Below are 12,708 nucleotides of genomic sequence, written 5' to 3'. Positions count from 1 at the left end.
AGTGAGCAGTGCATGGATAACATAACAAAACTTTGCCTTTTGTTTCAGGAGCTAGATTGAGAAAGTTAAAACGGTCAATACTATAAAACAGCCTATGTACAAACTCTGAATGTGCCCCCTTGACTCTGCTGTCTGATGCCAGCTATTTTGTCTCTCATGCACCAACACCGAGCTAACAAGGCTAGCAGAAAAGTATTTTTTATAAATATATTGAGAGAGAGAGAGATTGGTAAATACATTCAACCTGCGAATTGGAGGGCTGCAAACGTGAACACATTGGGTGGGATTCTCCCGGGATTCTACATCTCGCCAGCCAGTGTTTCCCATTGTGGTCAGCCCCACGCCATCGGGAAATTCCCGGGCTGCTGGCGAAATGGAGAATCCCGACAGTGGAGAATCCTGCCCATTATTTAGAAAGGAGGGAGAGTTAAAACAGGGAACGACATCAATGGTGGGGAAAATGTTCGAATCTATTGTAAAGGATGTGCTAACTGCGTATTCAGAAAATAAGGAGGAGGAAGTTTTTCACTAGGAGTGGTGAAGCTTTGGAATTCATTACTTCAGAGGGCTGTGGAGGCTCAGTCATTGAGCATGTTCAAAGCAGAGGTTGATATATTTCTAGATACCAATGACATTAAGGGCTACCAATGACATTAAGGGCTATGGGGATAGTGCGGGAAGGAAGTGTTGAGGTAGAAGATCAGCCATGGAGCGCGATTCTCCGGAAAGATTTCTAAATGTGTTAGCGAGTGGAAACTGTCGCGAGATTCCCGATGCTCGGCCCAGCAAGGCCGGCAATGCTAGTCAACGTTAATTGGTCCATTTAACGAGGCCCCACGGGCTTCTCGCTGCAAGTGAAGGCTCACCAGCCGATTCGCTGGCACCACGCTTGCCAGGCCCCCGCTAACAAGGTTGAGCAGCACTTAAGGAGCATTTGCTCAGCCAACCCCAGTCAACAGGCAACAATGGCGCCCAGGAAACCGGCCCAAAATTCAAGAATGCAGACCTGGGGACGCTCCTAGACACAGTGGAGGCCAGGAGAGATGTTCTGTTACCCCGAGGGTCAGCCAGTGCTGACTCGGATAAGGTGATGGTGGCTGTAAGCTCCAGGAGTGTGACCAGGAGGACTGGCCTTCAGTGCCAAAAAAAGGTCAAAGACTTACACCAGGCAGACTTACACCAGGCAGCACGAGTGAGTAGATACCAATGACCCCCCCCCCCACGCAAGACCTTCCCACCCCCACGTGAGGATCCACCCCCCCAACTCTCCATGCAACCCCTAATGTTTCCTTTACCCTCCCTCTACCTTCAACCCTTCCTTCACACCCTCCCTTCCACTACTGTGAACCATTTACATGGTTAACGATGCCCCCTCTGTGACTCCTCGGGAAAAGCTCTCCCACAATAACCGGGTGAGGGCCCAGACTGGTGGAGGGGTGCCGGACTTAAGAATCCTCATGAGGAGCGAATCCTGGAGGTGACTGGGGTTTTCTAAGGACAGAGTGGTCACCCAGGCTGAGGTTAGCGGACGGCGCAGGGGTCAGGAACCACCGGGCTCCACCCAGAGGATCTGTCAAATGTGAGTTGTATTGCCATACACACTGATCCATCCCTCCCACTGACCACATGTCCAATTTCCCGCAGGTCCTCCAGCCAATGGCATCGGCTCATTTCGGTTGTCCCCTTCTCCAGCCTGCCAGGAGACACCTAGGAGTGGAGCTTCGAGGTAGACACGATCGAGGCGTCACAGCTGTTATCCCCACCCTCCGTCAGCGGAAATACATGCACCTCAGTGGGAAACATTAGTGGTCAGGCTTCTGGAGCACAATCTGGTGAGCACCACACAGCTGTTGATGTACATCAGGTGGAGACCTGGGGCTGAGCCTATGGAGGAGGTATTCACGGATCTGATGGAAATGTTAGGGTACGGTCAGGTCATTCAGAGGAAGATGTCAGCGACATTCCAGCAGATCCATAGCTGATTGGAAGAGACCCAGAGACTACGGGCACAGGAGATGTCACAACACTGCTAGGATGGCGACCGGAGTGGAGAGCCTGATGCACGACGTCGTCACCATTAGTGAAGGTGTCCAAGACATCATGCAGTTGGTGATGGACATGGCTGAGGCATTCAGTAGGATGTCCAACTCACTGGGGATGTGACCCAGAATACCAGGCTGATCTTGATTAGGTACTGCAGGACATGTTCTATTCCAAGTTGGGAATGGCGGAGGCACTGCGTAGCATGTCCCAGTCGCTGAGGAGCATCGCTGAGGGCGTCGACACAATGGTGCAGGCATTGGGGTTCGGCCAGTGCTGGCAGAGCCTGATAATGCAGAGGAAGCCAGTGTTCAACTAGCTGCCCCTCTGACCCAAGGTGAACTCCACAGCCCTATTGGCATCGGCTGGGAGGAGGGGGCGCTGGGTGGCGTACCGGACCCCTTCCATGGAGTTTTGAAGCTGCATCTCAATCAGCACCCGAAACACGGCAGCACGGCTGTGCATGTGCCGCCAAGTGTGCCAGGGCCCTCCGGCCCCCGAGCCCCCAGCCATGCCATGGTACGCAGTAAGCAGCTGGCTGCCTCGACCTCTGATATGCATCCTGGGGACACACCTAGAGCTGGTAGAGCTAGGTAGACAAAGCACATCGAGGATCACCTAGGGCACTGGGAGAGGGGGGAGGCACCATCGGGAGAGTGGGGACTTGTAAAACACAATAAACACCCTTGACCACAACCAGTATGATGCCTCTGTCACTTTCTTCTGCAATGTAGCCCAACCTCTCAACCCTTGGCCCATCTCTCCAGGCATCTCCCACCTCCCGGTTGCATTCAGCATTCACCCACCCTCCGGTAGTGGACATGTCTCCGGAGCTGCGTCCCATCCCCTGGGTGTTCAGATGGTGGCTGTTGCATATGTGGTGTTGCCTGCCGCAGTGTTCAAGGACAGTGTCCATTCATCAAGGTGTTATTGGGATGCTAGGCAATGACTTTCACATGCTATAAGGGCTGCCCACCCACCGGAATCCACTTGGGTCATGTGATATGCTCACTGAACCACGATTGCCAATTGCCTATTAGCAATAGCCTTCAGCCGCAAGGCCAAAAGCCTTGGCAGTCGGTGGGTTTAATGGGTGATCGGTGGGCAGACGGGCAGGGGCTAGGATTGCCCCCGGAAAGGGTATACACGATCCAGATATTGGCATGCTGGTACCACGCGCGGTTGCCCTCAGCGCCTCCGCCCCCACCGCGTCCCACCCTCATTCCCATGGTAGCCCATCCCTCTGGAGGGTGCGATTTTCCCACCCTCCCGCCGAGCACTGGGGTGGCAAGCCCAGCGCCTCCGAGCTCTTTGTCTCTGAGCAAAGATTGCTACTTACCTCCTCGGAACCCCACAGAAGCCCTTCCGCCAGGTTCACATTTTTCAAAAGCAATACTAAGGGATGCCAGTGTGACCACTTGATGGAGAGGCCGAGGAATGACAGGCGGCTGTTGGATATGGGGTCGTTCCCATTAATTGTATGCAAATTGGGCTTAAGTAGTGATAATTGGTTTCTCGCCATGATTCGCGAGATCCCGAATTTGCCTCCGGGAGCAGGCTGGTTGCATCGCAAACTGTTTGCCGCCTGGCACGTTTCTCATTTTTGGCGTCTCCTGCTGTTAACTGGCCTCATTTTGCTCGAGCGAGAGCGCAATGAGGCCGGAGAATCGCGCCCATGATTTAGTTAAGTGGCAGAGTATACTCGAGGGACCAAATGCCTTTCTCCCTGCTCCTAATATTCCTAAATGGGAGAATCTGGGCCCATTAAAGATAGATGCAGAAATGAAAGAAAATGAAAGACGTTTAAAATTACTATTTTGGTCAGAATATTAGTGCAGATGGAGAGGCTCTCTAGCTCTGTGAAAATGGTGATGGAGGTCCAGATCTAGGAGTCCAACGGCTGAACCCAGTCTTCACTCTTTTTGCAGAATGTCCAAAACACAACGTCTACACTTCAGATAAAAGCAAATTACTGCGGATGCTGGAATCTGAATTCAACAACTTCAGGTGATGAGCCCCACCTCGACCCATTTGTTTTCATTTCATTTTAACTGTCCTTTACCATTTCTTTCTTTCTTTCTTAATATACATTTAATTTCCCCCCCCAATCTTAGCCACCTTTCCTGCACCTTTCACCTCTTTGCTTCCCCCTTCCCCTCCCCCCAACCTACAGTTCATCCTCTGATGTTAGTTTCCCTGCTGTTTGACCTTTCACATCTTTTGTTTTCTCTGGGGACTGCCATTAGCACTCTTTCCCCTTGGTTTCTGTGGCCATTAGCACCCAGTTTCTCTGGGTTTCTGTGCCCATGACTCATCTTTCATTCTCACTCCACAATATAAAGATGCTGCCAGACTTGCTGAGATTTTCCAGCATATTCTCTTTCGTCTACATGTTAAACCTGGTCGGAGAAGGTCTAAAGCTGCTGGAGATCTTTGGAGATGTAGGGTATCGTTTTGGATTTTGTTTCAGAACACTTTTGGGAGAGATCAAGTGCCAGTTTTCATTATTTGGGGGCCAGTCGTGGCCCAGGATTTGACACGACTTCGCAAGGGGGGTGGGGGTTGGTGCTACCAAATTTATTGTGTTATTACTTGGCGGCCAATGCCGAGAATGTTGAGTGGTTTGGGGATCTGGAGGTTAGATGGGAACAGTTGGAGTCGGGATCGGAGTCCAATGTGTTCGGCGGGCATTTCTAACTTTCTCGGAGGCACCCCATCTACCTTGCTGGAAAGGATACTCTCATGTGTGGGCCGGAGGAGGGCTGCTCATGGGGGAAGAGCAGGTTTCGGTGGATGAGGTGAAGGCCAGGTGTGAGGAGGAGCCAGGATCCATTTTGGAGGAGGATGTGTGGAGTGAGTCCCTTCATGTGATGAATGCTACGTCATCCTGTGCGAGGTTGAGTTTGATGCAGCTAAAGGTGATGTTTGTGCCGCACCTCATCAGGCCAGGATGAGTCGACTTTTTGAGGGGGTTGAGGATAAGTGTGAGCGGTGCTTGAGAGGGCCTGTTCACCATACGCACATGTTCTGGTCCTGTCCCAAGCAGGGTTTTTGAGGTCCTTTTTCTGCACCATATTGGCAATCTTGAATATTGACTTTGAGCCCTGTCCGTTAGTCGCTGTGTTTGGGGTGTCAGACCAACTACAGTTGAGGATGGGGGTGAAAGTCAATCCTTTGGCATTCGCATCGCTGCTGGCCCAGCGACGGATACTGCTGAGCTGGAGGGAGGCGCCGCCACCACGTGCTGAAGCGTGGTTGGGTGATTTGATGGAATTCTTGAACCTCAAGAAGGTCAAGTACACGGTGTTGATCGATGGGTTCTATCATAGATGGCGGCCATTTATTTTGCACTTTAAAGATCTGGTCACTGTTAGTTGTTTGTGGGGGGAGGGGGATTGTTTTGGGTGGCATTTCTGTTATTGGGATTCCTGTTACTGCTGTTACTTACATTTCTTCTGTTGTATGTGTTGGTACTGTTGTGTTTTGTAAACCTTTCGATATAAAAATTTTACATTTCAATGAAAATACTGTTTTAAAAAATGAACCAATTTTTTCCCCCAGCGTTGATAATACTACTCTTGGTTAGTTGTAGGAGATCCTTGAAATTTGGTGAAACTTACATTGAACATTCGGGAAAGACTGACGGCATTACACCAGACACAGAAAGAGACAGATATAGTAAAGGTACTGAATGAGTATAGACGGAGATGTAAGGAATCACCAGGGGGCACTCCGTTAACTCATAGATATAAGAAACAGGGTGGTACGGTGGTTAGCACTGCTGCCTCACGCTGCTGCGGACCCGGGTTTGGCAATATACTCTATTCACAGGGGTCCTTCCAGCAAAAAGAATTACAGATTATTTGTGATATTGCCGTCTGATTGTGTAAATTTGCAGTTAATGAATTTGAGCTTGGATACTCTCACTTCACTGCAGATGGAGGTCATTGGAGTGAGCCTTTAGTATTTTCATTCTGACCTTTCTCATTACATATAGCCCAGATCTGGCTGCTCTCCACAGACTTTCAAATATCATTTACCATCTTGGATGCAAGTATGGAGGAAAAGAAAGTTTATAAACCTCTGGAGCTCATTTTGAGAAATGTTGGTTTACAATCGATCTTGAGGAATACAATGGGTTCCTGCACAAAAAAAGGGAATCTGAAGATAATGTGAAGAAAGTGGAACTGGTTGACCAAAGATTGTAAGATTCTTATTTAGTCACTTTGCCCATTTGATAGTGTTTCAACATGGCACGCTTTAGATTAATTTTTAGTGTGTGCATTTGGTGATTCTAAGTGTACCACAGCTAGATGTGGGTTAATGTGTCCCAGTTTTTAAAAAGGAGCAATAATCGGCACCAACGTGACCACTTGCTGGGGAGGCTATTGGATGTGGAGTGGTTCCTGTTAATTGTATGGAAATAGGGATTCTCCTCATGCTACAGCGGGAATCCGATTTCACCAATAGGAGGGGGGTCGGTTGCATTGCAACCTGTTTGGCGCCTCGCGCGGTTCTTGTTTTTGGCTTCTCCTGCTATTCACCAGCCTTGTCGCGCACTCACTCGAGCGCAACAAAGCCAGAGAATTACACTCCTGAACTATTGTGAAAAATGTGCATAACATAGGCATGCTGTCCTGCTGCCAGATAATACCTATCTCCTTTCTGTCTTAGCATTACCCAGGATTCTTATATTCACCACTCCAGATTCCTCTGGGCAGAGACAAAAAAGTCTCTGACAAGAATTCTATCAAACAGCTCCAACACCCCAAATAGGAGGATAGGTTATCTGTTTCAAAAATGAGTAAACCTTCAAGGAATAATTTCCTGGAAGGTTCCCTTGTCAAAAAACTTTCAAACTATTTTTTTAAACTGACTGACCCCAAGAATTAACCAAAATCATACCTTTAATTGCATTGACATTGGGAACCATTAATGAATTTTCTGTCCTGTTCTGCTTTGCTGATTGCATGTGCTGTACATTAGGCTTTCCATGAATAACGTGAGTTCCAAACCTCTTTGGCCCAGAGTAAAAGGCTGAATACTTCTGCTGAATATCCAACCCAACTGAATGGAAAATGCAAAAACAATTGGAGAAATTTGTTAAAGTCCGCCCTTATTCAATGACCTCCACAATCAACCAATAATATGCCTTCCCTCATGCCACTCCACGTAGTTAAACCCACCTGTCCTAGGCGGATTGGCAGCAGAAAATATCCACCAGAAATTACTCTCTCCTTGTAGACTCCACTGTTCATCCACCTGACTTTAATCTCCACGGCGTTACTGGGCCCTTTTAAACCATTTCCTGACTGACCAAAGTGTCTGTGCAGCTACCCAACATCAATAGGGTTGCCAGGTTACAGATGTGACGAAGTCTGTAAGCCAATATTTTTCCTTCAGCTCCCCCAGGCTAGCAAACTGACCCTCTAAAAATAAATCTCCCACCTTCTCCAAACGCTGTTCCTTCCACTACCTAAACCTCACACCCGAACCAGCAGGCTTGAATAGCTGGTTCCCACAGATGGGGGTTAGCCTTGAGGCAGCCATCAAATTAAAATGTTGGCGGAGTTGCCTCCAAATTTTAAAGTGACCGCTACCACCGGGTTAGCCAAATATTTCTTCGGCACCACCGCTGCCAGGCTTGCTCCCCTCACAGACCCTGCTTCCACCCAGACCCAAAGCTCTTCCGAATCCCCGCACCCCTCTAGCACCTTTTCAGCATTAACCGCCCAGTAGTAGTATTGAAAGTTTGGCAAGGCCAATCCCCCTACTTGTCTCTCCCTCTTGAGCACTGTTCTCCTGATCCTCAGGCCTTTACCTATCCAAATAAACCCAGTCACCAGCCGGTCAATGTCTCTAAGAAACGCATTGGGCAAGAATATCAGAAGGCACTGGAATAAAAATTAAAATCGCGGCAAGATATTCACCTTAACCGATTGCATTTGGCCCACCAGGGATAATAGGGGACCATTCCATCTTTGTAGGTCCACCTTAATCTTCACTACCAGACTTGTATAATTCAACCTCTGGAGTATCCCCCAGTGCTATCTGGTCCCCAAATACCGAAAATGACTGACTACTAGCTGGAACGATTCTCCCCTGAGCCCCCTTCTCCACCTCGGTACCCCAACCACAAAATTATCGTCCTTTCCTATATTTAGCTTATAGTCATAATAGACCCCAAAAAGCTGCAAGATCACCATAATGTTACACATTGACGCCTCACATATAATAAATTGTCGGCATATAGCGAGACTTTGTCCTCCATCCCTTCTCTAACTATCCCTTCCCATACTTTCGAGAACCTCAGGGCCATGGCTAGTGGCTCTATTGCAAATGCAAACAACAGAGGGGAACAATAGAGGGTGGCTCGACCTCATCCTGTGCAGCTCAGTCTCATCCACCTAAAAGTGGTGTTCCGAGCTCACCTCACGAAGGCTAGAATGAGTCGGTTTTTTGAAGGGGTGGATGATAGATGTGTTCAGAGGGCTCGGCACACCACGCGCACATGTGCTGGTCATGCTCAAAGCTAGTGGGCTTCTGGAGGTCCTTTTATTGAGACTATGTCAGCAATCCTGAACACTGGGTTAGAACCTTGCTCAAGTGGCGATTTGTTTTGATTTTGGTTATGCCGGAGCACCAGATAGGGGCTGGGCAGACGTTGCCTCACTGATGGCAAGGAGACGGATCTTCTTGGGTTGGAGGTTGACTACACCGCCAATCGCCTCGGCGTAGCTGGGTGACTTGACGGAGTTTTTGCACCTCAAGAAGGTTAAGTTTACCCCTGAGAGGGTCAGTGTAAGGGTTTTACCATAGATGGCGACTGCTTATAATGTACTTTAAAGGGCTGATTACTGTTAGCTGTTGGGGGGATGGGGGGGAAGAGAGTGGGTGCGGGAGACTTAGTAACTGAGTTAGACTGTTGCAGGGGAAGGCTGGGGTGGGGGAGAGGTTCTTACTGTTTAATTGTTAATCAATGTTATTGTATCTTTTGTAAATTGCTAAAAATTATAGTAATTTCCAAAAACAAAATTGTGTTGTTGAATTAAACAATTAATCTGGGGCCTGATAGTTCATCGGAATGGAAGAAGTCTCTAATTTAGCCACTTTGGCACTGGAGCCCTGGTTCTGGAAGTCCCACCCCCAAACCTGGCACACAACATTTTTACCGGGGGGAATGGGGTGGGGCGAGGAGAAAGGTGGGGAGGGTTGTGGTTCATGGAGGCAGCTGCATATGTAAAACTACAGTGGCCTTTAAACACATCCATTTTTCATAAGTAAGGTGTGCAAAACAGAACATGTGGGCTTTAAGGTCTGTCATTTGGAGACGTAGGGTAACCTTTTGGAATAATATAATTGGACATGAATGTGTGTAAAAAGTGGATAATCGCATTGGAATTGTCAAACTGTCAAGGCATTTAAGTCCATAATCTCGTTAAATGAAAACAAACAGTCTACTGTGCTGTTTGCAATTACACGGAGGGCTTTCAAAGTCGGATTAATGCTTCATGACTGATTCCATAACCTATCATTATCGGGGCAGGAGAGGGAAGCAGTGAGGGAGGAGTGGGGCTTGTAAATTCAAAGTTTTATTGACAGCTCTAAATCTTTGATGTGGGCCAATTAATACGAATGCGTATTTGATTAAGGGATTAAGTACTTGATTGAATTCAAATGAATCAAATAAGTTTTTAACCAATGAGAGTATTTTTTAAATCATGAAATTACCAATGAAAACTGAGAACTTTATTCTATTTAATCACAGAATGGCTCCTAATGTCTGTTTATAGTCGATACTGGACTACTCAGCATGGGGTGTGCAAGGACAAAATATGGTGGGTGGGGGTTGGGCATGGGGTTGGACTATAAAGGACCATTGGGGGTGGGTAGAGGTCTATAGGTTGGAATGGAGGATATGAGTGACCATTGGGTAGAAGGAGGGAACAAGATTGGGCATGGACGATATGAGTGGCCATGGAGGTGGGTGGGGGGCATGAGATGGCATGGATTGGGTGTGAAGAATGCATGGAGATAGAGGGGGTTTGAGAGCTGTTTTTGGCTTTATTGTATTTTTTACAACTGAGATGAAGTCTCAGATCACTGAGGCGGACCTTTCACACTGCTCACCTCCACACCCGGCAGCCTTGTGGCATTGTGTACAGGGTGCAGACCTGACTCCTGTTAATATCTGCAGCACTCAGTAACCCTATGACAACACACCTCAAATGAAAATCCGATGGTCTTTCTCCTGAGTTGGGTTTGTGGATTTGAGAACTTGACCACTCTGTGCTCCTGTTTCAGGAGCAAAAAAATCAGTCTTGATGTTTTCTCCCTGTCTGTTCATGTACTTTTTTTCTATCAATGTGGCAGAACGGGAGCAGAAAATGGGTAGTTTTTTTCGAGCAGCTTGTGACAGAGCCTACAAGGGAACAGGCAATTCTGGATTTGGTGATGTGCAATGAGGCAGACTTGATTAGAGAACTTAAAGTGAAGCAACCCTCAGGGAGCAGTGACCACGATATGATTGAATTTACCCTTCAGTTTGAGAGGGAGAAGCTGCAATCAGATGGAACGGTATTATAATTAAATAAGGGTAACTATAAAGACATGAGGGAGGAGCTGGCCAGAGTTGATTGGAAAATGAGCCTAGCAGGGAAGACAGTGGAACAGCAATGGCAGGAGTGTTTAGGGGCTATTAGGGAGGCACAACAGAAATTCATCCCAAGGAGGAGGAAACATGCTAAGGGGAGTACAAGGCATCCATGGCTGATGAGGGATGTCGAGGACAGCATAAAAGCTAAAGGAAAGGCAAACAAAGTGGCGAGGATTAGTGGGAAGCGAGAGGATTGGGAAGCCTTTAAAAGCAAGCAGAGGACAAGTAGAAAAGCAATAAGGGGGGAGAAGATGAAGTATGAGTACAAGCTAGCTAGTAATATTAAGGAAGATGGAAGAGTATTTTTCAATATATAAAAGGTAAGAGAGAGGCAAAAATAGACATTGGACCACTGGAAAATGTGGCTGGAGAAGTAATAATAGGAAACAAAGAAATGGCAGCCGAATTGAATAGTTACTTTGCATCAGTCTTCAAGGTGGAAGACACCAGTGGGATGCGAGAGCTCCAGGAAAACCAGGGGGCAGAGGTGAGTGTAGTCACCATTACTAAGGAGAAAGTTCTGGGGAAACTGAAAAGTCTAAAGGTGGATAAGTCACCTGGACCGGATGGACTACACCACAGGGTCCTAAAAGAGATAGCTGAGGAAATTGTGGAGGCATTGGTGATGATCTTTCAGGAATCACTGGAGGCAGGAAGGGTCCCAGAGGACTGGAAAGTGGCTAATGTAGCACCACTGTTTAAGAAGGGAGGGAGGCAGAAGACGGGAAATTATAGGCCGGTTAGCCTGACTTCGGCCATTGGTACGACTTTAGAGTCTTATTGAAGATGAGATCGCAAGGTACTTGGAAGTGCATGGTAAAATAGGACTGAGTCAGCACGGCTTTGTCAAAGGGAGGTCTGACAAATCTGTTAGTTCTTTGAGGAGGTAACAAGGAAGTTAGAGAAAGGAGAACCAGTGGATGCGATCTATTTAGATTTCCAGAAAGCCTCTGACAAGGTGCCGTATAGGAGACTCTTCAATAAGTTAAAAGCCCGTGGTGTTAAGGGTAGATTCCTGGCATGGATAGAGGATTGGCTGACTGGCGGAAGGCATAGAGTGGGGATAAAGGGGTCTTTTTCAGGATGGCAGCCGGTGAGTAGTGGTGTGCCTCAGGGATCTGTGCTGGGACCACAACTTTTCACAATATACATAAATGATCTGGAAGAAGGAACTGAAGGCACTGTTGCTAAGTTTGCAAATTATACAAAGATCTGTAGAGGGACAGGTAGCATTGAGGAAGCAAGAGGGCTGCAGAAGGATTTGGACAAGCAATGAAGTGGCAAATGAAATACAATGTGAAAAAGTGTGAGGTTATGCACTTTGGAAGGAGGAATTTAGGCACAGACTATTTTCTAAATGGGGAAATGCTTAGGAAATCAGAAGCGCATAGGCACTTTGTAGTATTGTGTGAAGCAAATAATGGCATGATGGGAAAACTAGTCAAGTCTTCTTGGTACAAGTGAATTTAAACTGATTTTCATATAACCTAAGGCCCAGAATACAGAGACAGCCGAGGTCAGCATGTCTTGGGAACTGGGTGACTCTGAGAGTCTAGATAAGGCTTGGAGCTAGTAGTCTTAATACATAACAAGCTGAACAACTGTCTCCTTCTGTATGTAAACAACTTCTTCCCTTTCTTAAAACAAAGACAAGATAATGATATGCGACTCCAGTCCCCTAAAGGTCAGAAGGTGACGCCATTGTAACGATTATTACTTATGTTTTACTTTCAATCAAATTCCTGACCAAGCTGTATTCATGTTATCTTGATCCTATAATGTATAAGAATCGCCTTCTTTTCTGTACTATCGCAGACTTGGGACGGACTCCGCAGTTTGTAATTGACTGCCTTCCGACTTTCCAAGTATCAGCCAATTTCTGCTAGCAGTTCTAAGTAGTGAATAAAGTACAGTTTTGCTTACCTAATGAATGCTGTTTGAATTTCTCTATCACAGTCAAGACGCGGGGAAAATATAAAATACAACACTTGGAAGTCCTTGTTCACAATTCT

General features: G+C 47.2%; 1 protein-coding gene across 5 annotated transcripts in view; it reads right to left on the bottom strand.

Annotated features, from left to right (window-relative positions):
* Positions 1 to 12,708, bottom strand: part of hfm1 (helicase for meiosis 1) — a 281,213-nt gene that overhangs the window by 27,634 nt on the left and 240,871 nt on the right. For 4 of the 5 annotated variants that reach the window (XM_038793806.1, XM_038793809.1, XM_038793807.1 and 1 more), the window contains one exon: positions 6,946 to 7,107. The exons of the other annotated variant lie outside the window; for it this stretch is intronic. In XM_038793806.1, coding sequence (XP_038649734.1) covers positions 6,946 to 7,107 — 162 coding nt within the window. The remainder of the gene's footprint in view (positions 1 to 6,945; positions 7,108 to 12,708) is intronic. 5 annotated transcript variants of the gene reach the window in all.

This window comes from Scyliorhinus canicula, chromosome 4 (genome assembly GCF_902713615.1).
Source record: "Scyliorhinus canicula chromosome 4, sScyCan1.1, whole genome shotgun sequence".
Lineage (NCBI taxonomy): Eukaryota > Metazoa > Chordata > Chondrichthyes > Carcharhiniformes > Scyliorhinidae > Scyliorhinus > Scyliorhinus canicula.
This window is presented reverse-complemented; position numbering and strand designations above follow the sequence as displayed.